We start from the raw sequence: 24,562 nt of genomic DNA, 5'->3' as shown, positions 1-24,562 counted from the left end.
GTAATTGCAACAGACTTTTGCATAACAGAGAAGATGCTCGCCACAGCACAGAGTGAACAAAGTAATAATAAGAGCGTTAAACAAGTCTGTTGGGCTGAAATTGACCTCTGCACAGGGTCAACACAAAGCCACTCAAATCCCACATAAGTCCTGCTTTAAGAAATAAAGTGGTGCCTAGATCTTACACGCGGGGATTAAATTTACCTTGGCTGACTGTGGTGATAAGTGCTATAGGTAGCATATATTGTAACACATACTACGTGATTATATATAGTCTTCCATTATGATCCTCTCTTCACTTGCGCATAACTTTAACCATTTTTGGTTTTTACTTTCCAAGCTTGATCTTTTATGAAAAGTTTGAGCAAAATCAATTAAGTTACTTTGGAGTTAAATCACTGGTTTTCAACCTGTGGTCCACAGACCCCCAGGGGTCCGCAGACTAAGATTTCCAAAGGTGGTCTGCACCTCTGTTTGAAAATTTTTAGGGGTCCACAGATGAAAAAAGATTGAAAACCACTGAGTTAAATAAAGGGTGTGGGAGGGCAGAGGAGAGATCCTTTGTTCCATTTTCAAACAAGCTGATTTTATCTTTTTTTTGCCACACACTTAACTCAAAACCCCTGACAGTTAAAGCTGAAACGTTCCAGGTGGCACATTCTCAGTGAGGATGAGTCTCCTGGCTATTTAATTTAAAAAACACAAATTAGATCAAGTATTTTCTGGAATGGGGAGAAAGGGGAAATAATAAAGAAATCAATATAAAGATATTTTAAGCAATAGTCTAAATCATCCATTATGAATTATTTTTTTCTCCTTGGAACAATTTGTGTGTATTGGTGGCTGGTTATTTTCGGGGGAGGGAATGGCGGTGGATCTTTTAAGTTAAATTTAAGTTAAATTTAATCTTCCTAATAGTAAGATTTCCATTCTTTGTCTAGGAGAGCAATTTTTCCATTTTTAACTGTAAAATAATTTAAATGTGCTTTCATTGTATGAATCACTTCTTTAAAGGATGCCATTCAGATTAATAAGAACAAAATTCAAGGTACCTTATAAAGCATAAAAATTTTACATTTGCAAAGGGTTTTTTTTAAGATTTAAAGTGAAGGGAAAAGTCAGTGGTTTTACAGTATTCAATAGCAAAGCTACAAAAACAAGCTAATACATGCATTCAGTGGAGGTGAAAACTTCGACAAGGAAACTGATGTTTTAAATCTCCATAGGGATAATTTGTAAACTGAGTGGAAATAGTAAAATTTGAAACGAACGGAAAACCCTGATGATTATGACAAACGAGAATAGCTTCTCTTTTTAAAAATATCAGTTGTGTATTTCTGGACACAGAAGTCCAGGAAACTGATGAGAGATAACTGATGCTCGTAAATTATGAAACCAAAGATTGAGAGAGAATAATGTATTGCCTTTTTTTTTTAGGCTGAAGAAGCAGAGCGTGAGGAACGGAAAAAACTCGAGTCAAAGAGAGAGGAGGAAAGGCGGAAAGAAGAGGAGAGGATACGCCTTGAAGAAGAAAGACAGGTGGGACTTGACTGAGTTTGCAGTTGGAAATTCTAAAGCAAATTTTGCCCTTTGTTACATCTTTAGTACAAAGAGGGCTGAATGCAACCTTGAACTGAGCTGAAACCCCTACTAGTGTTAGGTACTCTCAGACAAGCCTGTGACTTTCGTTGGGTTATTATTTTGTTATGATAGTGCCTAGAGGTCCCAATCAAGATCAGGGCCTTGTTGTGTTAAATGCGCGACAGACACAGTCCTTACTCTCACAAGCTTACTATCGAAGTAGATAAGACAGACAAAGGGGAAGTGACTAAGCCTCGAGGTCACATCGCCGGTCGGTGGCTAAAACTCTCATCTTCTGATTCCCAGTCCAGATGGCTGTCCACTACTCCACACCGGTTCCTTTTGTGTGATAACTTTGCCATTAAAGAGTTGTTTGGTCCACTTGCTGTGATAGTGAATGCTGACTTAGACAGCCGCCCAAGGGGCCAACAGGAAACTGCTTGGCCATGAGGGAGTATACTTAATGAAAGATGTCCTATGAAATTATAATGGGAACTTTGGTGAGGTACTCCAGATTGGTCTCTTAGGGGAGGGGGCTGGTTATCAGAAAAGCTTCTTAGCCCAGCGTTCACTGTAACTTTAAATCCATGTCGTGTAGGGAGTGACATATTCACCAAAGCTGGCGTGCTAGACTGCAGCAGTGCCTCCTGGGGCATTGCGGTGTGAATACTTTATTTTGGAAATCTTTAAAAATGAATATTAGTGTGTGTAGCAAAAGAGATTAGAAAAAGCAGATAGTGGGCATACATCAAAGCCACTGTTAAAGTATCCCTTCAGCTAGGAGGCTAGAAGGCAGGCAGTTCTTCCAAGGCTTCTCTGAGCAGAAAGGACCACTCTGGTGACAGCTAGTGGCTAAAAACAAGCTTCATGTTCTCTCGGGCACTTGAGCAAGCTGTACAGAGGCTTTAGGGCATGCATCCGGGGTGAGTCACTGTTAGATGTCATGCAGCAACATGCATTGCATTCGCACCTACCAAAGGGGCAAGAATACCCTCTGAGTTAATCAACTGGCATACAGGAACGAGGATGCTGATTTGTGTCTGCCTGCTTGCAGTAAGCCAGTTTATTTTAGTTGCTCAAAATTGGGATTGTGTATGTTGATATCAGAAAAGATGAGTCACTTTGCCTTTTAACATGCTGGGTTGAATGCACAGAACATAGAGTGTAGGAAGTCTTTTTTAAAAGAGTGTTCATTTCCTTATGTAAAGTTTAGGAAAACAAACAGAGGACTCCTAAAATGCTCTCATTTTTCTGCAGAAACACAATGTTTCCGCTCTGGTTATCCATTGACAAATTCCTTCCTCGCTTCTGAGCTACTCTAATGTGCCAGTACATCAGTGGAACACTTCTGGGCTGTTAGTTTTTTATGAATGATGAGAGCATCAGCCAGAGTTATTGTAGCAGGGATTAAGAAAGCAAAAAAACAAGTGTTTTGGAAGGGGATATAAACCCTTGTATTTTTCAGGGAATAACCTCTAACTCCTGGGGTTTAGGAAGAAACATTCTCAGTGAGCAGGATATCCAATAACCATCCACTCCACAGTTTCTTTGACCTTCCTTGGAAACAGGTGATATTGGTCATTGAGAGAGAGATGCTGTGTCTAGTCCAGTGTCACTGGTCTGAGTCAAACAAAACCTTCTGATTTCAAAATCTGTCAACAAACGCAACCACCACAGCAGGTGGATTTCTTGCCTGGACTGCAGTTTGCCCGGTACGTGCAAGCCGTCTGAGAACAAGCTTCCTTCGTGAGGGCAGGGCAGACGTGGTGGCAAAGGGTATATTGAAAAGTGATGTTTTTCTATGGCTTCCTTCACTCCCAGTGGCAATGACTTTAACTGGTATTAGCATTAAAGCTGCTTAATAGAGTCCAGCCAGTGTTGAGGTGCTGAGTGGTAGGTATGTGTGGAACTTCACACAATGATCTCTTCATAGAGACTTTGCCACATTAAAAGGAAAAGAGCAAAGCAGTCTTTCCAAAATTCTACTCACCCAAAGTGAGTTATTTTATTATGGTTGAGTGAATCACATACCATTATTATTCTTTTTTTCATTGTCATTGTTCATGGTTAAGTGAGAGGGAAAATATTTTTGTGCCTGGGCTGGTTTTTGTGGCAGCTTTGCAAGGCTTGGGGGAAAGAAGATGAATAAGGACTCTCAGGCTCCTGAGAATCCCAGCCTAATCAGAACTACTATGGTTTTAGTTGTGTATTATTTAGAACAGTATCTTAATGGATCCTTTCAGCGCTTTCCTTCAATAGTCTTGTAGCTTTAATGAGGACAACAGGTCTACCCACTAGGCTGGTGCGTCAAGGGTATTCTACCGCCTTATGGAACTCTCACACAGTTTTTAAGCAAATGAATTCCATTTCATATGAAAGAGTACAGTAGCCAAATAACCACCAAGTGCTCCGGACTCCTCCACAAAGCAAGCTGCTCTGGCCATATGTAGCCCATGAGTTGAGTTGGACATCTGTTATAATAACTTCTCTTCCCATTTGACTCTTCTCTGAATCTTTAACAGGAAGTGGGACTATTCTAGCACCCCACCTTTTTACCCAAGAGCTAGATTTGTTCATCAAAAGCTCCTGCTCCAGTCGGGACAGAGTAGCATTTACAGGGAGGATCACAGTAACAGGAATTTAACATGTTAGTATAGGAGAGTGTAAGACGCTGGCTGGCTTCCTCACCACCTGAGGAATTATCACCCACATCAAGCTAGTCTTCAGTTCTTGGTTCTGTGCTCCACTTATTGTCCAAATGGCCACAGACTCTCAAAAAGCAAACAAAACTCCCAGCTGGGTCTTTCTACCTAGCTGTGATGCCCAGGGCTTACCACCTGGAGTCTTCCTCCCTCAGGGAGCCGCTTGCTAGCCTTTATAGTCACCGACTCCCTTCACAGCAGAGTCTGATAATTGACCAAGCCAGGCTGGCCCTTAAAGGGGCGAGTCCGCCCTTTTACAGAGAGAATAAAAGGGTTAAAAATTGGGTGACTGTATATCCCAGTGCACATGTTGTGCTAACAGAGAGCGGTGTTCCATGCACAACACTGTAGCTTTCAGGTCCTTTTACAGACTTGGCCTATGACATCAAAGGTCAAAATATTAACCTGTTTGACGCCTTTATCTTTTGCAAGGGCCCAGGAGAGATGATGCTGTTTGCAGACTGCCTAAGCTAGAATGTGCCATTTATTTTAAAAAAGGAGGAAAAAACCCTTAAACTATTGCTTACCAGAAACGTAATGTCCTGAACCAATTCTTGTGGGCAGCACACACACTGTTCCGAGCCGCCTACATCAATTAGAAAATGGAAGGGCCAAATTACTAAAGGTTTATGCAACCAGAGATTAATTAGTCATGAATTAAAAAAGGGAGAGAGGTCAGTTACGGAGCTTTGTATCTCCAGCTCTACGTTCTGTCTGAGGCGGGTGCTCTTGGTACTGACGCTTCTGTTGCAGAATCATAATCCCACAAAGCAGTAAATTCAGAATTAAAAGTTTAGCTAGAAATTGTACTGAGACTTCCTGATGTCCTGATCCTTGCCTCAAATCCATCCAGTTACTCCTGCAATTCAAAGTAGCTCAGTCATCTGCCCCTAGGGTTTTTGTGCTTTTCTTCTCATCAATTTCAGAGAAGATGTTTAGGAGCAGTGATGAAGGCAAGGAGCAGAGTCATGGATGTGAAAGGGCGGGGGTGGGTATTTTGTACATAGTGTTAATTCTAACATATGAACCCACTGTTTTTTCACATGGACACTGTCCATTCTGTAGGAGCACCATGATTTATTCATGCAAGAGAAGTTATTTCAAGACTACTATTCTCCAAAGTAATTAACAAATGAGCAGTAAAACTCAGTGAGCTAGCTGAGTTACCCTTCGAATTTCTTCCTTTTGTGCGTGTCTTGTAGAGAGCCACCCAAAGAAATTTCCTTTCCATAAGAGTTGACATTCACTTCCTGTAGGGGATGCTGTTCTTTTGGCCTGCCTAGAGAAATTAGTTGCACCCGAAATGAACAGCTAGATTCTCTCCAGTGATCCAGACAGTTTGATGGCCCAGGAAAGTTTGCCAAAAGTTAGGGTGATTCCTGATTGGGTTACTGTAGTTGCAATTTACAAAATTCAATAACTGGATTTACTTGGTTATAGACGTTCTTCAAAGTATTCACTTATCTCATCTTGTCTATTAACCCACTACTCTGAGTGGTTTGAGACAGGCACTTTAATAAAAATTGAGACTCTTAAAGACAAGTGAAATCCCAGAGTCACTCTGGTTTACCTTTTGTAGGCGGATGGATAAATGCTGTCCATTCCTTCTGGGTAACTTTTCACAGCATTGCATAAAGCTTAGCTGTAAACGGAAACTGCTCTTTAATAGGAGTCATGGGCACTAAAATCTCGAACTCTGAGAAAATGAGCTCACTGGTGCTATTTTAAATGTAATTATATATATATATATATAAAAAATGTGGTTGCCCCTTGGCTGCAGTGTTGCAAACTAGAGAATATATTTTTAAATTTTATAAGTTTCCTTTCCAGTGTTCTGGTGACCTGATTGGCTGCGTCTGTGAAGAAGCTCCTTTATGATTGGTATTGGCTTTAGCGGTGCCTTACCATGGGGATTTCCCTTTTGCTCTTGGAGTTTTTTGGTGGTGAAATGGTTTACCGACCGACACCTTATCAATGAGAACGAACTTCCTCTGATGTTGCAAAACAGCACCCTTCGTGAGCAATCTGCAAAGCTTTTGTGTAAAGAGCTTGCGTTTCTGTGCACAGGGATTTTGTAGCCTTCGTTCCCTACAGCACCAGCAAATCTACAGTAGTTTGAAAAATTGCATACAGCGTGTGTGATTGAGACAGACATGTAACTTCATGCCTGTCCTGTAATGAAATATTGTATTGGAACAGGATGTGTTGCCTGAAAGCAAATTGCCTTTGAAACGCGGCTTGCTGTAATATAAAAAGAACCAAGGTTTGCCCCTCTTCCATTGACCTGGTTTTAATTGTGTATTTAAAAAAATGCACCACTGCAGGATTGGGGTGTTAGAATCAGTGCTGTAACTAAAAAACCATGCCCATATTGCACAGACAAGGCTTTGGTCAAAATATCTGGATGCCTAAAGTTAGGCTTCTAATGTCATATTTCAGGGCCTAAATAAAAATGGCCAGATTTTTTTCCCAAGTTGCAGCTGCTCCCACTGACTCACTGGGGTTTTTGGGCGCTCAGTGCTTCTGAAAATTGGGCCATTTAGATTTAGTCTCCTAACTTGATATCGAAGACCCTAATTTTAAGCACCTAGGTCTGAAAATTTCGGCCTGTATTTTTAGCCTGTGTAGTGCTGCTAGTGATATCTGCAACCCACTTAAATGTTGGCCTTATGCTTTATTTTGTCAGTATAAACTTTAATTTTAAAAAAGTGCAGCCTTCTTGTACAATTGTGGTGAGAGGATGTATTAAATTCACATGCATCTACGGCGTTCCCTTGGATGCTCACAAGCTGAGGCTGCAGTGCAGTTTCAGTTTGTGGCTATTTTCAAACATTCATAAATTTCTGAAAATTTCCCATGCTTAATGTTGGCAGGAAGGTAAAGTTATTTAGAAAGTTTGAACAAAATTCCTTTTGAGCAGTTCCGATTATTAGAGTTGGGAGAGAGGTTTTTAAAAGATTGATGCTGTGCATAAGCAGTGAAAATGTGAAATACAGAGGAACTCGGTTTGGGTTTCAAAAATATTTCTGGGTTTGAAAAATATTGTTTGACTCCTAATGTGTGCTCCCTGTTGAACCCCTTCCATCTCCTTGCAAATCCTGTACCATCAGGATGATAGACTAGATGATAATTAATAATACCTAGTTCTTTTCAGCCATAGATCTCCATGCGTTACAAAAGAGATCAGTACCATTATCCCTATTTTGCAATTGCGGAAACTGAGGCAGGGAGAGAGAGAAATGACTTGTCTGAGATCTCCTGGCAGGCCAGTGGCAGAGCCAGGAATTGAATCCAGGTCTTCCAAATCCCAGTCCAGTACTCTGCCCCATCGGCCATGTTGCCTTGTGGCTTCATTTCAACTTAAATGGTTTGCTGAAGAAGGGCTTAAGGGGGAGAGCTCTGGTTTGAAGTCTGCACTACTGGATGATGTCCCTCTTGCTGCCTCACTACCCAGTTACCATCATCATCAAACTAATCCTCTTGGGCCAGGATCCTCCCGGCACGTAGAGCATGGGGCGGGGTGATTTATATAGCACTGCAGAACTGTGCAGTGCTTCACAGGCCTGTAAGAGGCGAGAGGTCAGATTCTGTTCTCCCTTGTTGGTTACAAATCCAGGTGGACCCACTGACTTCAGGGGAGTTCATTCTCTGAGGGAGTGTGAATTTATACCAGGGTCTGAGAGACTTACTTAGAGGGCGGAGAGGATTGAAAAACTTCAAAAGAAGGATAGGAATTGATCAGAAGAAATACTTTACACTTGTAGAGAGCCCAAACATGGTGTCATGTTGAGGTGGGAGAGGAGTAAGATGCGACTGCTTCACAGCAAAAAAAAAAAAAAAAAAAAAAAACCACCACCAATGTAAGCAGCGGCAGTTACCAAATTTCCTTAGTGCTGGGGTTTCCCCACTCCCCACCCATCCTTTAAGGGAGGTGGCCCGTCTATTCTCTCTCCTGCACGTTCCCTGCAGCTTCACTTGAGAGCAATAGATCTGAGATCAGGCCGAAATAAACGACATAACCGTACTTTGCTTTTTTTCCCAGAGGTTTAATTTCGCTTTCCTCCCACATGCTCCCCGAAACATTTTCACTGGTTGCCCTCATGTTTCCTAAATCCTTGGGAGTGAGGCAGGCGGCAGCACCACAAATGGCTACTAAACCAAGTAGTTAAGGACTGATCTTAGAGCTATTTCATAACGTAGACCACTTCCACGGGTGGATAGATTCCCCTGTGGACACCTCCCAGCCTAGTCCTGAGTCCACGCTTTCCACACAGCAGCTGTAGTTCTTGGTGATATGAAAGAAGGACACAGTAGTAAGAGAGCCAGGTGAAAATACATGTGTGTTAATGTAATAGACAAACCTGCTTTACTATGTTTTTTTCCCCACATGTTCCATCTCTGCTGTTTATTGCCTCTCTCAGTGAATTTATTAGTATACAAGCTCCTCTTTTTCTCTCTTTACAGTTTGGGTCTGTCCTCAGGTTTGATCATGGTTGAATTTACACCAAAGAAATGCATGAAGCAGCTGACCAGGGAGTTGCTGGGTTTTTTTTATGTTCAGATTAGTTGTTCAACAAAGCCTCTGGAAATCCTGAGTGTCCTGCTAATAAAACTAACAAGCATTCAGGCTTGAAGACTGACAGATGCTTCATTGTTCTTACTGAAGGTGCTGCTCAGACCCCCGGAAATGCTCTGCTGATCACAATATGAGAGCTGTAGGTCTGAGAAGTAAGTGTAGGTCAGCTTGCAATGAGTGACCAAAGAAAAAAGACGTGAGACCAAGAATGGCACGCTTTGTCAATCTCCTCGCACTGATGTGTTTCCTACAGTGTGCTGGATGTGGAAATACTGACACTAACATTGTGGCAGGTTTTAGTCCTACTGAAGTCAAAGGCACAGCTCTTTAGACGTGTGAGAGAGAGACTGGGTTGGTTGGTTTGCTTGTCAGCCTCTTAGAAACAGGAAAATGATGTCTGACTGTTGTAAATGGGCCAGTTGTCTTTTGATTTTTGCAGAACAACCACCTGGAAATTTTGAAGGAGTCAACTCTTATCACTTCCCTTTGAAAGTGTTGTCAGGTTTTTTGTGCTTCAAAATTCTACATAGCATTTGAGTTACAGAGATGTGATAGGGACAGAGTTGTGAAGGACTTTGATGTGTCTCAGTGATTCTAGATCAAATTGGCTCAGTTTACAAGTGAAGAAGGGCTCTGAGAGCCAGGCTGTGTTCTTTCAGGCTCATGTGCTGCTAATAATAAAGATTCTGCAGCTGGATCTTAGTTAATAACCTTTTTGGTGAAGCAGGACCCAGAAAATAATCCCACTCCCTCTCAAAAGCTGTGTTAAATCTGCAGGAATAAAAAGCAGCAAAACTTCCCCATTTGACTCTGAATGCACAAAAGGATCAGATCTGGTAAGAAATTAGGTGCTTTTTTTCAGTCACTTTTTCACCATAATTACTCTTTAGGGCCACAGTCCCACAAGTTTCAGAGGGGCCACCGTGTTGGTCTGTATCAGCAAAAACAACGAGGAGTCCTTGTGGCACCTTAGAGACTAATACATTTATTTGGGTATAAGCTTTCGTGGGCTAAAACCCACTTCATCAGATGCATGAAGTGGAAAATACAGGAGGCAGGCATAAATACACACCCCTGAAAAGATGGGAGTTGCCCTACCAAGTGGGGGGCCAGTGCTAACGAGGCCAATTCAATCAGGGTGGATGCAGCCCACGAGTGACTCAGCCTGGGAGTGCTGAGGCATATAATAATTTTTTGGCTGTGTCTACTACAGGGCAGATATATCCATGCTGTGTTCTAAGGGCCCAATCCTGTCTCTTGTAGGGTCTGGCTCTGAACAGTGTCCCTTAATACATGTGTTCATGGATTATATTTCATGATAGGACCTGTTTTGTTTTGTTTTTTTTTCTGTGTACATTTTATTGATGCAATGGTTCAATTTCCCTCCGTTTAAGGAAGCAACTGCTATCGTTATTTCGGTGTGGAACGGAGGGGACAGCTCACCATTAGAAACAGGCAGAGCAGAATTTTGCTTCAACAATAGCTTACTGTGGTGGTGGCATTATTTCCTCCTGAGAACAGTAGGAAAAAATGCATAGAAAGCAGCAAACCAAGCACATGCTTGGGGTGGCACATTTCAAGGGACGGTATTCCGGCCACCCTTTTCGCTTGGTCAGTTGCACTCTCGGAGCTTGGGGTGGCAAAAAGCCTAGAGCAAGCCCTGTCTCTGAGCACGAAACCCCTGCAATCCCATCCTGGCTGTGCCCCTGATTTTGCTAGGCAGCCTAGAGCAAGTCACTTAATATGTGTGCTTCTGTTTTCCTCTCTTGTTCGATGGTTGTGATGCCCCCAGCACAGGGCGGTTAGGAGATTTAATTACCAATTGTACCCAGCTTTGAAGATTTAAAATGCTTTATAAGGCACAGTTAGTATTAGTGACTACAAATGTTTGAAAGGCACCAGAATGCGCAGCTTTTAGCTAACTAGAGTGAACCGCTCACTGAAGAACTTTATTTCTCTCCTTATGGCCACCTCTTATGTTCTGTTCATAAACTAGGCAGTTAATACAGCTCCTTGTATCTTTTACATATAACCAGTTGAGTGGTCTGCCATCAAAAAAACTATTTTTTTGAAACCTTGTAATAGGCCTGATTCTTCTTTCTCACTTGTTTGCCACCAGTGTAACTCCACTGACTTCAGTAGTTACTCCTGTTTTACATGGGTATAAGTGAGAGCAGAATCAGGGTCAGTAACTGAAAATGGATAGGTTGCATTAATGTATGGTTTGGGGGCAGGGACTTCCTGTAGCTTGCACTGCAGAAGAAATGTGTTCATGCAAATTGAGGAAGCAGTTTGCTATATAAAAGTGTCTCTCTCCCCTTCATCAGATCTTTTCCGAGCCAGCCCAGGAAGGGCTGAACTGACTGAGACAATTACTGTATTAAAAGAAGGGCAGAGGCAGAGCTGCTTGTGAAATTAATGATGCAATCAAGGGAGAGACTGAAAGTTTCAGTTTTCAGAAAGTCCTTCTGTTCCTGGCCTGTCCCAGCGAACCCGATTGGCACCCAAATGATAAAGTAAGCAGGGTCTCCATTAAACTAAACCTGGTTTGGGGAGGAATGACTTGAGCACTTCATTTTTCTGCAGGAAGAGGAACAAAAGAAAGCAAAAGAAGAAGAGGAGCAGAGGGAGCATGAAGAGTACCTCAAGCTGAAGGAGAGTTTTGTAGTTGAAGAGGAGGGTGTTGAAGAAGCAATGACCGAGGAAGAGGTACGTTGTGCTGTCACTGCAGCCAGAATTCCTGACTTCCCACCCAGCTTCCTGGGACTGAAATTGTCCTGATTACATTTTATCCCCTTATTGTTGTAAAAATCAAAAAACCCATCCAAACCATTCTGAATTGAGTCCTGGGTGAGTTACTTGGGTGGTGTGTGCTGAGTGCATGTGAGGAATTTTTTTTGCCTTTTAATGACAGATCTGGTATATAGTAAATGTGAACCTAGAGCATTTACTGGAGAACATTAGAAAGTTTTATACCAACCTTTGGATTTAGAGAGAAATGCGAAGGGGCAAATTCAGCTCACGTGGAAAGGAGTGCAAACCCCCAATGGGGTTCCATCTGCTTACAGCATGGCTGAATTAGCCGAGGAGTTCTGTAATCCGAATGCCTTCCTAGGGTTAGAAACCCTGCGGTACAAGTGCAGAAAGGGCTGCTAGAAGGGCAGATAACAGTGGAAGAGCGCAATTCCGAAGGCAGGGTTTGATTCCAAAATAGCTGCCAAGTATGTTTTAAATCCAGCTTCAATATCTAAGGGGTTTAATTATCACTAATTTCAGGGGAATGAAACTGAACTAAAGCTGATTTTAAAAGTAATTTATTAAATGAAGCATTACAATGCCCATATCTCTGGTGTTTCTGGCTGTGTGTTGTTAGAACTGTACACTCTGCGATGGAAGCGACTTGCTAATTCCTTACCCTCTGCATAGGACTGCGGCACTCTATTGTGGCTGCATACGAGCATGTCTTTTGGATGCTGCTGATAAAATGTGGTATTTCACATCATGGTACATGACTTTTTTTTTTTAATGCTGCCACTGTGGAAGGCAAGATTCTCAAGACGAGATTCATAACCCATTAGAGGCTAAATGGTTTGCTTTGTTTTAATTTTAAGTGCTGTGAAATAATGAAGAGAATGGAGACCTCGTGCTCCAAACGTTTGCAGCTGAATGCATTTGATTTTAGCATAACATTTTTTTAAGTGTCAAAAATTCTTACACTGCTGCGACCCCAGTTTGTTCAGTGAGGTGGCATCGGTGTAAATCAGATTGGTAGTGGTGATTCCACCCCTCCCCGTCCAGCCACCCACTCTAAACCAAAGAAGCATTCATCAAGGCTCTAAATTAGGACCAATGTAAGTCATGCCACGTTAGTGATGGTGGACTAGATCTTCAGAGGTACAAAGGGCAGTTTGGTGCCAAGCTCCCACTGAAAGTTAGTTTGACTAGGGTGGCTAACTTCTATCAGTTCCTTTGTAAATCTACCCTTGCTGTGCCATTGGCATTTCTGAACGTTTGCGTAGCAGTGTCTTACAGCAGCAAAATGTGGCTAAAACAGACTTTTTCCATCTGTTTCAGTTACATGCAGTGTTAAGCCGCTGTGTCAGTTATACCACAGGTGCTCTTGGGAGATCAGTCACAGCTAAGACAAGATTGTCACATGATCAGCTCCCTTTAAACAGGAGTATATAACGTGGTCACATTAATTTGTTTGGGGGGAGGCAAAGGAATCTGGGGTGTATAAGATCCTAGACCAGGATGGTTATTGTATGTAAATGGCAGCGGAAAGGGGCTTTACTTGCTTAAGATGGGAGTTGGGGCCTTGTTCTCAACTTAGTGTATTTTTTTATAAAGTACATATTTCAAATGCCTGTTAAACAAAGACATTCCAAGATACGCAGTTATACAGGGCTGCTGTCAGCGCTAACATGGCTGGAAGGCTGTCTGCTTTTTGCCTTGTGCTTTATGAGACATCCACTATCCTGCTACAATCTAGGGTGACCAGACAGCAAGTGTGAAAAATCGGGATGGGGGTGGAGGGGGCAATAGGAGCCTATATAAGAAAAAGACCCCAAAATCGGGACTGTCCCTATAAAATCGGGACATCTGGTCACCCTACGGCAGTCACATGCTCTGTCAGTAGTTATTGGTTACTCGTCAGTTATTGGTTACCAGCATTCTCAAGCTTGAGTGTCTAGAATTAGGCACCTAAATCTGTAGCTGGGCAACTAATATAAATGACTTAATAATTTCCAGAGACTCTGAGCACCAGCATCTTCCATTCACTTGAATGCAAATTTTGGTTGCGCAGCGCCTTCGATGATCAGGCAGCTTTTATTTAGATGCCTAACAATGGATTTGGATGCCTAATTTTGGGCATCCAAGTTTAAAAGAAATTGGCTCCACTTTCTCTTGTGCGATGATGATTCCAGGCTAAATTCTGCCCTTGGATGCATCTGAGCGGCCTCCCATTGATATCACTCCACGCCCCGCCCTTCCCACATGCAGAGGGCACGGTTTGGTCCTCGATATTGGTAACTGACTAGAAGGTGTAGAAAGTAACTTGGTCTAAACGTGAATGCAACACACTACCTCTGGCATAGACCTAAAGAAGATAGAAATTGGATATTTCTGCTCTAGTTGGACAGGTATAAAATATATACTTAATTTAAATACGGACACCTTGAGCCTTGTTTTGATTTTGGATAAATCCATGCAAATTCGTAGATGATATTAACTCCAGATTTACACTGGTGCAACAAATGAGAATCTGTCCCTCATACAGCGCCTTATACGATTAAGTCTATTTTATAACCCTTGTTTTTCCATCAATTTGCAGACACATTTGATTTGATTTCTATTCATTTGAATTAATAACAGTTTTCCTTGCTGTATCCAGTCCCATAGCTTTCTAACGGAATTTATCAACTACATTAAGGTAAGCTACCATTCCGCTTTCTTTATATCCAGTGTGTGTTCGTTTTATTTATTATTTTTATTATGAAAACGTTTATTGGCGGAGAACTTTATAAAGAAGGGAACCCTTTTGTTAATATTAGGTGGATATTTAATAAAACAAGTATTCAAGCATTACATGGACCTGAACTACAATGTATGTTTTGCTCTTGCAGCTCACAAATGTGTGAATAGTTGCTGGAGTAGTTCCTCCTCCTCTTATCTCGTGGCCATATTTTGGCACTTATGTCTATGGCTGTTGTACCCCAGTCACTGAAGTCAACACGTGCCCCCAGGAGTTGAATTGGTACCTTGGATACTTAAAGTAAAACCCTGGAAATGTTTACATAGAATTTTACTCTCCTGTTTGCTTTGGGATAGTGTTCTAGATATTCCAGTTTAAGCAGATCACTTTAGGAACATGTTATTTCCTTTTAGAAGTTATCAATAACTGAGCATTTCATTCCACCTTTAAAAGACCCTCATAGGGTAATCTGGACTTGGCAGCAATGACGTCTGTCTACACTGCAGTTGGAGGTGTAATTGGAGCACAAGTACACGCACCACAGTGGCATTGACCTAGGTAGCTCAAAGACCAGTAGCTATGAAGCCACAGCAGCAGGGGCTAGCTGCCGAGTAAGTACCCAGCACGGGCTTGTACAGCCCATGCTGCTGCTTCTTCACTGCTCTTTGCACTCGTGCTCGCTAGATCAGAGCTAGCTCGGGTGCTGAATTGCACCTCTGACTGCAGTGTAGACACACCCATAGTCCTTGTAGTAAAATTTCTGAGTCTTGACTAGAAAAGTTACTATATTTTTAAAAAAAAAATGTACCTAGCCAGTTGCTTGGTGCCCAGTCCCGTGAGGTGGTGGTTGCCCTCAACTCACATAGAGGTCAGTGGTAGTTGAGGACACTCCATGCCATACAAGATTCGGCCCTGAGTTTGCGAATGTTGAAGGCACAGTAATGATTATTATTTTTTATTTAATTCACTGGTTCCATTGCAGTTTTGTTCCCCTCCCCCCACCGCTGAATGAGAGTGAGGATTGCTGAATTTGTGTGGTATCTGTTGTACCACGTGCATTTTTTTGATCCTCTTGAAACACAAGCACAATAAAGGTCACATAAACCTCTCACTTGATTTCCTCTCTAACTTCTCTACCCTTGAGATGCGTGGCCGTGTCTTAACCTTTAGAGAGGTGTTGTTGTAGAAAAGATCACTCATCAGGGTGTCTTAGGCTTCCTTTTAATAGCCTTGGGGAGCTTCATTTTTAAAGTTTGGGGTATTTGTGGTGGTTCGCACTCTCCAGTTAAAATAGAAGCCTCAACTTACATTTTGACTGCCATATACATTGTCTGTCTGAAACTGGAGAAGCAATAACAGTGTGTGACTCTGAGACCTGAAAGCTAAGACAGCTTGATTCATGTGAAACCATAAGCTCAGCAAGTGGGACATAAGCGTATGCAAAAGGCCCTGCTTCAGAAAAACATCCCAATTCAGGAAGGCACTTCAGCACATACGTTGCTGAATAGGGATGGATGGCAGAATTGGGAGCGTTATTTTCTTTAACATTTTTAACTTTCTCTCTAGCTTGAAAATATACTTGGTTTAGAGAAGACAAGGGCAGCATACAATCCCTCCTAGCTGGATATGTTGTTGCTTTTTCAGAAGGAATGACTTCTCTGCTAAAACAGTGCTAATACGGCAGCATCAGTCTGAAAGCATCTGTCACGTGGTCTGAAAGAGCAGCCGATGCCTCAAAAAAAAAAAAGAATTGTAATTTAACCTTTCTGTTGAGGAAGCTGTTCTGACTGTGTCAGTTTTTGAGTGGAGGCAGCTTGCTTCCTATTTTATTCCTAGGTACATTTTACATGAAATGTAGACTCTCTTTGGTTTGTTTTTTGGGGTTGGAATTTTCTGATTAAGACTGGATTTACAAAGGACTCAAAGGGAGTGAAGCACCCAGATCCCAGTGAAATTAGATGGAGATTGAGTGCCTCATTCCCTCAGGCTCCTTTGAAAATTCCTTGGTTATTAAATTCATCTGCAGCTCCTAAAGTCTCAGGCCTCTGTGATCTTGCTTGTGTGTGTGTGAACTCTGTGCCAAAAGCGTTTCCATTCCCCAGCAACCGATTGTGTCGTTACAAACTGGGGGCTCTGGCTTTTGAAAGAGATGCAGTGGAGCACCAGAAAAGCCGCTGGGTTTGGACATGGTGCCAGAGCTGTGTAGGCCACTTCACAAAAAGGATGCCTCTGTGGGCCCAATCGGTACTTTACAAATTAATTGGCGGTTGTTTGAAAGCTGCAGGGAGGCTCGGGATCGTGGGAAGTAGTCCCGCTGGAGAAGGATGAGTGGGCAAAGTGCTGGTGAGGCAGCCCAAAATGCAAAAAGAAACATACAGATGCACCTCAGACTGTGCCTCAGCCCATTAAATCATTTCCACTTGGACTCCCCATTTCAAACCTCTGAGCAGCTTCAGGTGGCTGCCAGTTTGTTTTTAAAAAGAACCTGTGGCAAAAATACCAAAAGGGGCTGGGGGTTAAATCCCAAGTGCACGTAGACGCTCTCTCGGAAGTAAGGTCAAAATTCTGCTCCCCTTATTCACATGAATCCTCCCCCTGATTACAGTGCGATTCATTGTGTAAATAACCAGAGCAGGACTTGACCCTAAATTACAGTGTCTGGCCCCAGTTCAGCAAAGTACTTAAGCACATGCCGGCCTATTGAAATTAATGGAACTTCAGCGTGTGTTTTTGGAAGTTAAGCGCATGCTTAAGTGCTCTGCCATGAATCAGGCCTCAAGCTTCGGTGACTGTATTTCTGCAAAAGAGAGCCTTGAGTTCCTAGAATACCAGCCATGATAAGCGATTCACCTGGAAAGCTTCCAGTAAACTCTTTCAGTAGTTCGGGGATGACTGTTTTTAAGGGAAGATTTAAATCCTCTCTTCTCATTTCATAAAGGGGTGGGAGTTTGTTTGTTTGTTTGTTTTTGGTTGGGGTTTTTTTTGCCCCCTATCCTTTAAAATGAAGATGTGATGATCCATAGCAGTTCCCAGCTCTGAGAACTGAATTCCATGGACTGGTTTCAGTTCTGTATCTTCAGTCCATGGTAGTCAGTTCTCTAGCTTGGCTGTGTCTAACTTCACAACTAGTAAGTCTGTGGTTTTTTTTTTGTTTGTTTCTGTTTGTTTTTTTCCCTTAATGAGAGAGGGCATGACTGTGTACAACCTCTTTATTTCCCAGATGTCCATTCAGGTTAGAGTTGCTGTGTCCTTAAATCAGTCAAAACATAAACGTTCTCATTCTGAAATGGTTCTGTCCAATTCGAACGTAATACTTGCATCTGGAATTGTAAAGCTCCCCAAGATATTGCCGTCCCACCATACTGGAAGGAATAGTGGCCTGGAACTAAAAGAGAATAATACTTAGCACCTCTATAGCCCTTTATATTTAGAGCTCCTCACAAGCATTAATGCATCTTTACAGTGCATTTAGATAAATGAGATATTAACCCATTTTACTGATGGGGAAACCACAGCATGGAGTGGTTGAGTTCCCGTTTCACCAGGGCATTGTACGACTCCAGTCTTCTTCTGTGTAAGTCCCTCTGGTTACATCAGTGTAAGACTAGAGTAAAGCAGTGGTGAATCAGATACTAAATGACTTGGCTAAAGTCACCCAGGGAATCCATGCCAAAGCCAATTGGAAAATTCAAGAGTTCTTTGCTCCCAGTTCTGTTCTTAGTCCATATCACACTGCTCCTCTGACAGAGCACTCGGAGTACATCTCTGACTATGAGAAACTAGATAAGGGATTAACTAGCTAAAGAAGCTCATTAAGGCAACAACATTTGTGTTAAAAAAAAAACACGGGGAAAAAAAGCAGACAAACCACCCAAGAGCTTAATACACCAGGAGGTCTGGCCCAGTTTTTCTTTTTTTTTTTTTTTAAACGTAATTTGCAGCATCCCAAACTGAAGTGCAAAGGAATAGCTTTGTGCAAACTGAAAGCTTACCTTAATCCTGGCGGGGAGAGATACAGGTTGCAGGAAGAACAGTCAGGCCCTTCTATGAATATCTGCACGTCAGTAGTCCAAAATGTTTCTGCTTATCTTGCCTCTCTAAAATACGAGATTGGTCAGAACAGATCTCTAGAAACACATGCAGTGCTTCATCCGCAGGTGGAAAAGAGCCTCTAATTTCTCTGTAAGCAAAACTGATTTAAATAAATGATTCAACTCAGTTGTTTCCCAAGCAGGAGAGTTTGCTAGGAATTGTGAACTTGAATTCTAGTTTCTCTCCCACTAGATGCATCCTGCATATTTCTGTGGCCAAACAGATAAAAATCTAGTCCCCATTCTCATCAGCTGCTTATAACTCTTCTTTGTTTCCGTAGAATGCAAAGGTGGTTCTTCTGGAAGACCTGGCTTCCCATTTGGGGTTAAGAACCCAGGTAAGCATTACAAGCCAGACCTAATACACCAATACCAATAATGGGAGTGTTGGTAAAGTGGGTAATTTCCATGTGAATCTTGGTGGTCCTACTGAAAATACTTGGGTTTTGACTGAAGTTCAACAGAAGGGCCACCCTAAAGGAATTCATTGGAAGAGCCATCCAGCCAATAACTTCATCAGCCAATGAGTCCTTGCCATGAAGGAGCATGCTCAGAATGTCTTGTACCCCAGCACTTCTTGTTGGCCACTGGAGCTGTAATCCCAGCCTTTCCTTGTATCCAGCACACGCTTGCGTGCTCTCTCCTTATTAACCAGTTTGGGTTATTTGGGGCTACAGAGTCACCTAAAATATAGCTACGAGCATGGTCATTGTTGGATAGGGTGGAAGCTGCCCAGACGAGTGGGGAAAATTGCAACATTAGCCATACTGTTTCATGTACAGTAAGAGAACAGATGTTAATTTTTTTGTCCCTAGACTTTCCTCCCACGCTGCCCCCTTCCCCAATTTATAGCCTGCTAAATTATTTTTAAATGGTTAAATGTTTTTAGGATGTGTTTTCTTATTAAAAACAAGCAACCTCACTCCTGCAAAAACTATAAAGAGCCTTCCAAGAGAAATCTTGACCTTACATTGTACCTTTTGGCCTCTGTCCTCCGTTTCTCTTTCTTCTCCCCCCGCTCCCCTCCCGGTCTACAGTTCTCTCTTCCTGTTCTGCCTTAGCTCTGTCTGCAGTTTGGGGAGGGGCCATGTATTTGATTTGATTCTGACACACCTAGCACGTCACCTGCTCTATAAATAATCAAAGCTCATCTGGTCACATTGAGTCCTAGTGTAACCTTGGAGTTACCCCACGGATAAATTCGGCATGTTACCTTTTGGGCCAGTGGAGAACACAACAGACTTTAAGCAGAACAAATACATTTTCATTACTGTATTTGGGCCATATCCTCAGCTGGTGTACATTGGCATAGTTGCATGGTCTGGCCCTTTTGTTTCTGTACACACACACCCTTCTTTGTCAATGCTCAAGAGGTGTCTATGCAATCCCCGTCCATTAAATATGTAAATCATACCTCTCACATTCAGATAAGATTGCAAGAACAGCCTCTTGTGGGGAGGGAGCTATTTGCATACACCGGATTACAGAGGCTGACCGCATCCTGGCTAAAACAAAACCTTGTCCCGATAACAGGCTTATCACTTGCATTTGTGTAGAAATGCTGATATGCATGTTTCACCTAAATATTCTGCACTCGAGAATAAGACATGAAGCACCGTCTCTCTGATATGCCTGGAAATGTGAGATCTCTCTCCTTTTAACTGGTTCTTTTTCCCACCCCTCCAACAGGATGCAATTGGTAGAGTACAAGACCTGATGGCAGATGGCACTCTAACAGGTGACAGTGGAAACGTTACGGGTTTCTGTTGAGTTGTTCACTATGTGAATAGTTGATGCAGAAAATGCATCGAACCCCTCAGCCAAGTAGTAGGAAAATGCTTCTATTTAATTTATCCTGTAATCACCAAGGACTCCTACTTGACTTGATCAGTAGATATGTTAATTACCCTAATTTCAGCTTTGAAACTTGGGTGGTTTAAAATGGAGCGCCATCCTGGAGAGGTGCTCTAGCATTTTTGTACCTGATAGTTGTTGCGGTACAGAATCAAAATAACGCACCTTCACCCACTGAAGCACTTGAGCTGCATACAGGCATTGCTAGGCTGCACAGGTATGAATTTCACTCTCTCTGAGAGCTACATTATTTTTGCAATAAGAAAAGTCTCATTGTGGGGGTTTTCCGGTAGTTTGCAAACCTGTTTTTAAAAAACATAACACCTAGAGCCTAGAAAAGGGACTGTCCCAGGGCACTAGACCTTGGGGTGCATACAGGCTATCCCAGTGCTCTTGTTACAGCTCTGAAGGCCTTTAAAACTGGGAGTAGCAGTTATGGATCACATGCCTGCTCTTAGTCATGTGCCCTACAGGAAATTGCATATGTGGCTTCCTGCCTCTTGGGCAGGGGAAGCAGACAGGAGAGATGGGGGTCAGGGAAGGACGTGGGTGGGGGCTTTCCACACCTGTCAGTAGGAGGTGAAGAGGGAAACAGCAGCAGAGAGCAGGAGCTGGCTTGGGGAAAGCCTCCCCGGGGGGCTGGGAAGTGGTGGAGACAAGGACTAGACAAAACTGTTAGGGTTGCTTTGACTCTTTTTTGTTTCTAAGTTAAGAAAGAAAAACCCGAAGCGCCAAATAACCAAAACAAACCAAAAAAAGCCCTGGAACTGTGCATCTGTTTAGATTAGGATTTTCCTTTCCTCAGCTGGTAGAGGAGCCTACACACTCGACTGAGATGCTGCCAGCCTAAAATCTAATCCACTTGTAAAAATTAAGTTCAAATAGCTTCTAATTCTACAAGTGTCCATTAGGAATTCGGCCAGTGTTTGGCCTCAATCCATATGTTTAAGTCGATGCCCCCTGAATAGATACAATCATGGTAATAGCAAGTGTTGTTCATTCCAGTCATCATTTGACAGGTAGGGAAAGGTACTGCCTATGTTCAAGGGAGCTAAATTATCTGAAGGACTGAAGAGGGTTTGCTAAAGGAGGCTCGATAACACAGGGGTTAGAGCACTTGCCTTGTAGTGCTGGTAACTTGGGCTACAGTTGTGAATGTGTTACTGTCTCATTACAGGTTTCAGAGTAACAGCCGTGTTAGTCTGTATTCACAAAAAGAAAAGGAGGACTTGTGGCACCTTAGAGACTAACCAATTTATTTGAGCATAAGCTTTTGCGAGCTACAGCTCACTTCATCAGATGCATTCCGATGAAGTGAGCTGTAGCTCACGAAAGCTCATGCTCAAATAAATTGGTTAGTCTCTAAGGTGCCACAAGTCCTCCTTTTCTTTTTGTCTTTATTACAATAAATACTAGCAGTACACTCCTTTGATTTTATCATATGTGTTGTTTTACTGCCCCTCAACCCAAGAGAGACTATTTTCCTGCAAGCCCCGGTGATAGGCCAGGACCCCGATGTGCTAGGCGCTGTACAAACAGAGAACAAAATGATGATCCCTGCCGCAAAGAGTTAACAATCAAAGTATAAAACAAGACAACAGGTGGATACAGGCAGATAAGGGGTACAGGGAAAAAAGGAGACAGTATTGATCAGATTGACAGGCTGTGGTCTCCGCACACCAGCAGCCTAAATATTAAGTTCTTTGTAGGCATTGCAGCAAAGGAGTGTTTTAAGGAGGATAATGAAGTAGACTGGAGTCCCCTTGCACTAGGCACTATACAAATACCACGGAAGAAACACTCCCTGCCCCCAAACCCTAGCAATTTAAATAGACGAGACAGACCAAGTATGAGGGGAAGGCACAGAAGTGTGTTTCCCAAGGTCACCAGCAGGCCAATGGCAGAGTTAGGAATAGAAGAACCCAAGTCTCCTTGTTCCTAGGCCAGTGCCCCTGTCTGCTGGACCACAGCACCTTGCTAAATCTGGAATTTAGTTTGTGCTCTGTAAATGTAGTCCCTGAATTAACTAAAGGTGTGGGGTCATTAATGTCTATTGGGGAAATGTAGTTAGCTTTGAAGTATTGACTGGTCACGTTTGTCTTTTAGGTGTGATTGATGACCGAGGAAAGTTCATCTATATCACTCCAGAGGAGATGACCGCAGTGGCTCAGTTTATCAAACAGAGAGGACGAGTCTCCATTGCAGAACTGGCCCAAGCAAGCAATTCCCTCATCAACCTCCAACCTGAGAGCAGAGCTGTCACTCAGAGCACAGCATGATAATCCATTTCACAGTGTGGGAAGATACTGCAGTAGAGTAAATTAATAACACACAGGTCATTAAAAGTATCCCTGTCTATTCATAACCGTGAAAAAGAGATGTGGTGGTTACTTTTAAACATGAACTGCAAGACATTATCCAATGGTTTGCTTCTCAATTAATTAGAGTAGATAATCAGAATAAAATGGAGCCACATCCTCCCCCCGCCCCCTCCCCCCCCAGAAGACACTAAAAAAGAATCCAGGGCTAAACTACACTCTCTTGTGCATCTGTGGCTCCGTGATTTCAGTGACTTCCCTGTGCACGCATTAGAGGGTGGAATTTAGCCCCAAGTGCACATAAAAGCACAGCCAAAATTTTCAGTTTACTCTGAAAGCTCAGAGCCCTGTGTTGCTGTGAGATGGACGAGCATGCTGGGTAACTGTGTGCACCCTACCAATCAGACCATTTTGCTTCCAAATCCCGCGTCCCTGTCACATTACAGTTGCTTTTGGAGCTGCAGTTGGTGTTACCCAGGCCAGCTATGCAGCTGTACTGTGTTATACTCCTAGTTTTAAGGTCGTCTTCTGGGCGTGCTGGCTACAGGCTGAAACAGTAGATCTAAGCAGATGACATTTGCAGATTTTACTGTATTATCTAGAATTGTTGTAGAAGATAAAAAGAAAACTATATTAGATGTTTCTCTCTGTTCTGGTTGTAATGATAACTCTTTATATAGTACTTCACAGGTTCAAAGAACTTCAAACATTCTCTTGCTTAAAAGCGTTTGCCAAGGAAATTCCTCTGTTTTCTTGTTTATATAATGCTAAAAGTGTGGCAAGCAGCCAAAGTGCACTCTTGTTGTGTCTGCAGCCAGAAAGAGAGAGAAACACAGAGCACAATGAACATCCCCAGCTTACTGTACAGATCAGTCCTAATTATGGTCACCCTTGTGTACCCTGTTATATCCTGACATGCCTTCCATGCGAATGTCCATGCCAAGTCAGTGAGACTGCACGTTTCAGACATGTAACTACTAAAAGGTTTGGGTGTTCTGGATTATTTTAAAAAATAACAACACAAGGGGGAGACTAACTTCCAGGACTTTCGAAGTGCAATTGCTACAACCAAGAGAATATTTCTAAGAGACTGTTGTGTCGTCGTAGCTTTAAATGTTTGGGAGGCGGGGGGATTTATTGCCTATGTGAGAATAATTTGCTATATAGTCAGATGGGTGCTTTGCTAATTATCTTTCTGCTGTAAATACATTGTACTTGTGAATCTGACATACAGCACTTAGGCACTGGGTTTTGTCCTTACAAAACTTATTTTTACATGAAAAGTCCAGGTAGAACTGAGCTGAATGGAAATCTTGCTGTTCTGATTCACTGTAAATGTGATGATGTAGCAATAATACGCAAATGAAATGTTTCTGTTAACAGTGTCATTCCTGCTAAACCTACCCGCTATGGGAGGCAACGTTCAGTTGTAACGCTGCCTCCTGTACCTGATGTGAATGCTGACACATTTCACCACTCCGCAGAGGCAGTCAGTCACCACCAGATACATTGGTTGATTTAGGGCTTTTCAAAGTGTCTGAATTATTCAGAGTTAGGTTGGGGTTTATGCTGCTGCTATCTCTTTTGTTTTGTCCTGTCCTGATATGGACTGTTTTCCTAGTAAAATAAATACAGTGGGGAGAATTGCAGACTTTTGAGCGCATGTGAGTTGTTTTTTGTTTTTTTTTTTTTAAACAACTTGTGAGTTGATTTTTAAAGTTAAGAGGGTAAGTAACAGAGATCAGGTCAGATTTTAATACAGCAAAGTAACACCGTTGAATCCAGTAGTGCGTTGAAGTGTACATGCAGTTACTCAGGACGTAACAAATCAAAATCGTGTCCATTGTTCAGTGCAAGCTTCCTTCTGCAGCTCCCCCTGCATAACTTGTCTAATGGAAAGAGGCCTGTCTTTCTTGCATTGAATGACTTTGGAGCCAGTTAGTGGTTTTGTGAGGTGCACCATC

General features: G+C 42.4%; 1 protein-coding gene across 2 annotated transcripts in view; it reads left to right on the top strand.

The window, feature by feature from the left end:
* Nucleotides 1–24,247, top strand: part of DDRGK1 (DDRGK domain containing 1) — a 99,649-nt gene extending 75,402 nt beyond the window's left edge. For both annotated transcript variants that reach the window (XM_075128138.1, XM_048846383.2), the window contains exons 4-9: nucleotides 1,438–1,539; nucleotides 11,446–11,568; nucleotides 14,255–14,293; nucleotides 18,708–18,764; nucleotides 20,116–20,164; nucleotides 22,387–24,247. In XM_075128138.1, the coding sequence (XP_074984239.1) occupies nucleotides 1,438–1,539; nucleotides 11,446–11,568; nucleotides 14,255–14,293; nucleotides 18,708–18,764; nucleotides 20,116–20,164; nucleotides 22,387–22,559 (543 nt within the window). In that variant the 3' untranslated portion in view covers nucleotides 22,560–24,247. The remainder of the gene's footprint in view (nucleotides 1–1,437; nucleotides 1,540–11,445; nucleotides 11,569–14,254; nucleotides 14,294–18,707; nucleotides 18,765–20,115; nucleotides 20,165–22,386) is intronic.
* The last annotated feature ends 315 nt before the right edge of the window (nucleotides 24,248–24,562 follow it).

The sequence above is a fragment of the Caretta caretta genome, chromosome 4, assembly GCF_965140235.1.
Source record: "Caretta caretta isolate rCarCar2 chromosome 4, rCarCar1.hap1, whole genome shotgun sequence".
NCBI classification, from domain to species: domain Eukaryota; kingdom Metazoa; phylum Chordata; order Testudines; family Cheloniidae; genus Caretta; species Caretta caretta.
Note: the sequence above shows the minus strand (reverse complement) of the source record. Positions and strands in the feature narration are given on the sequence as shown.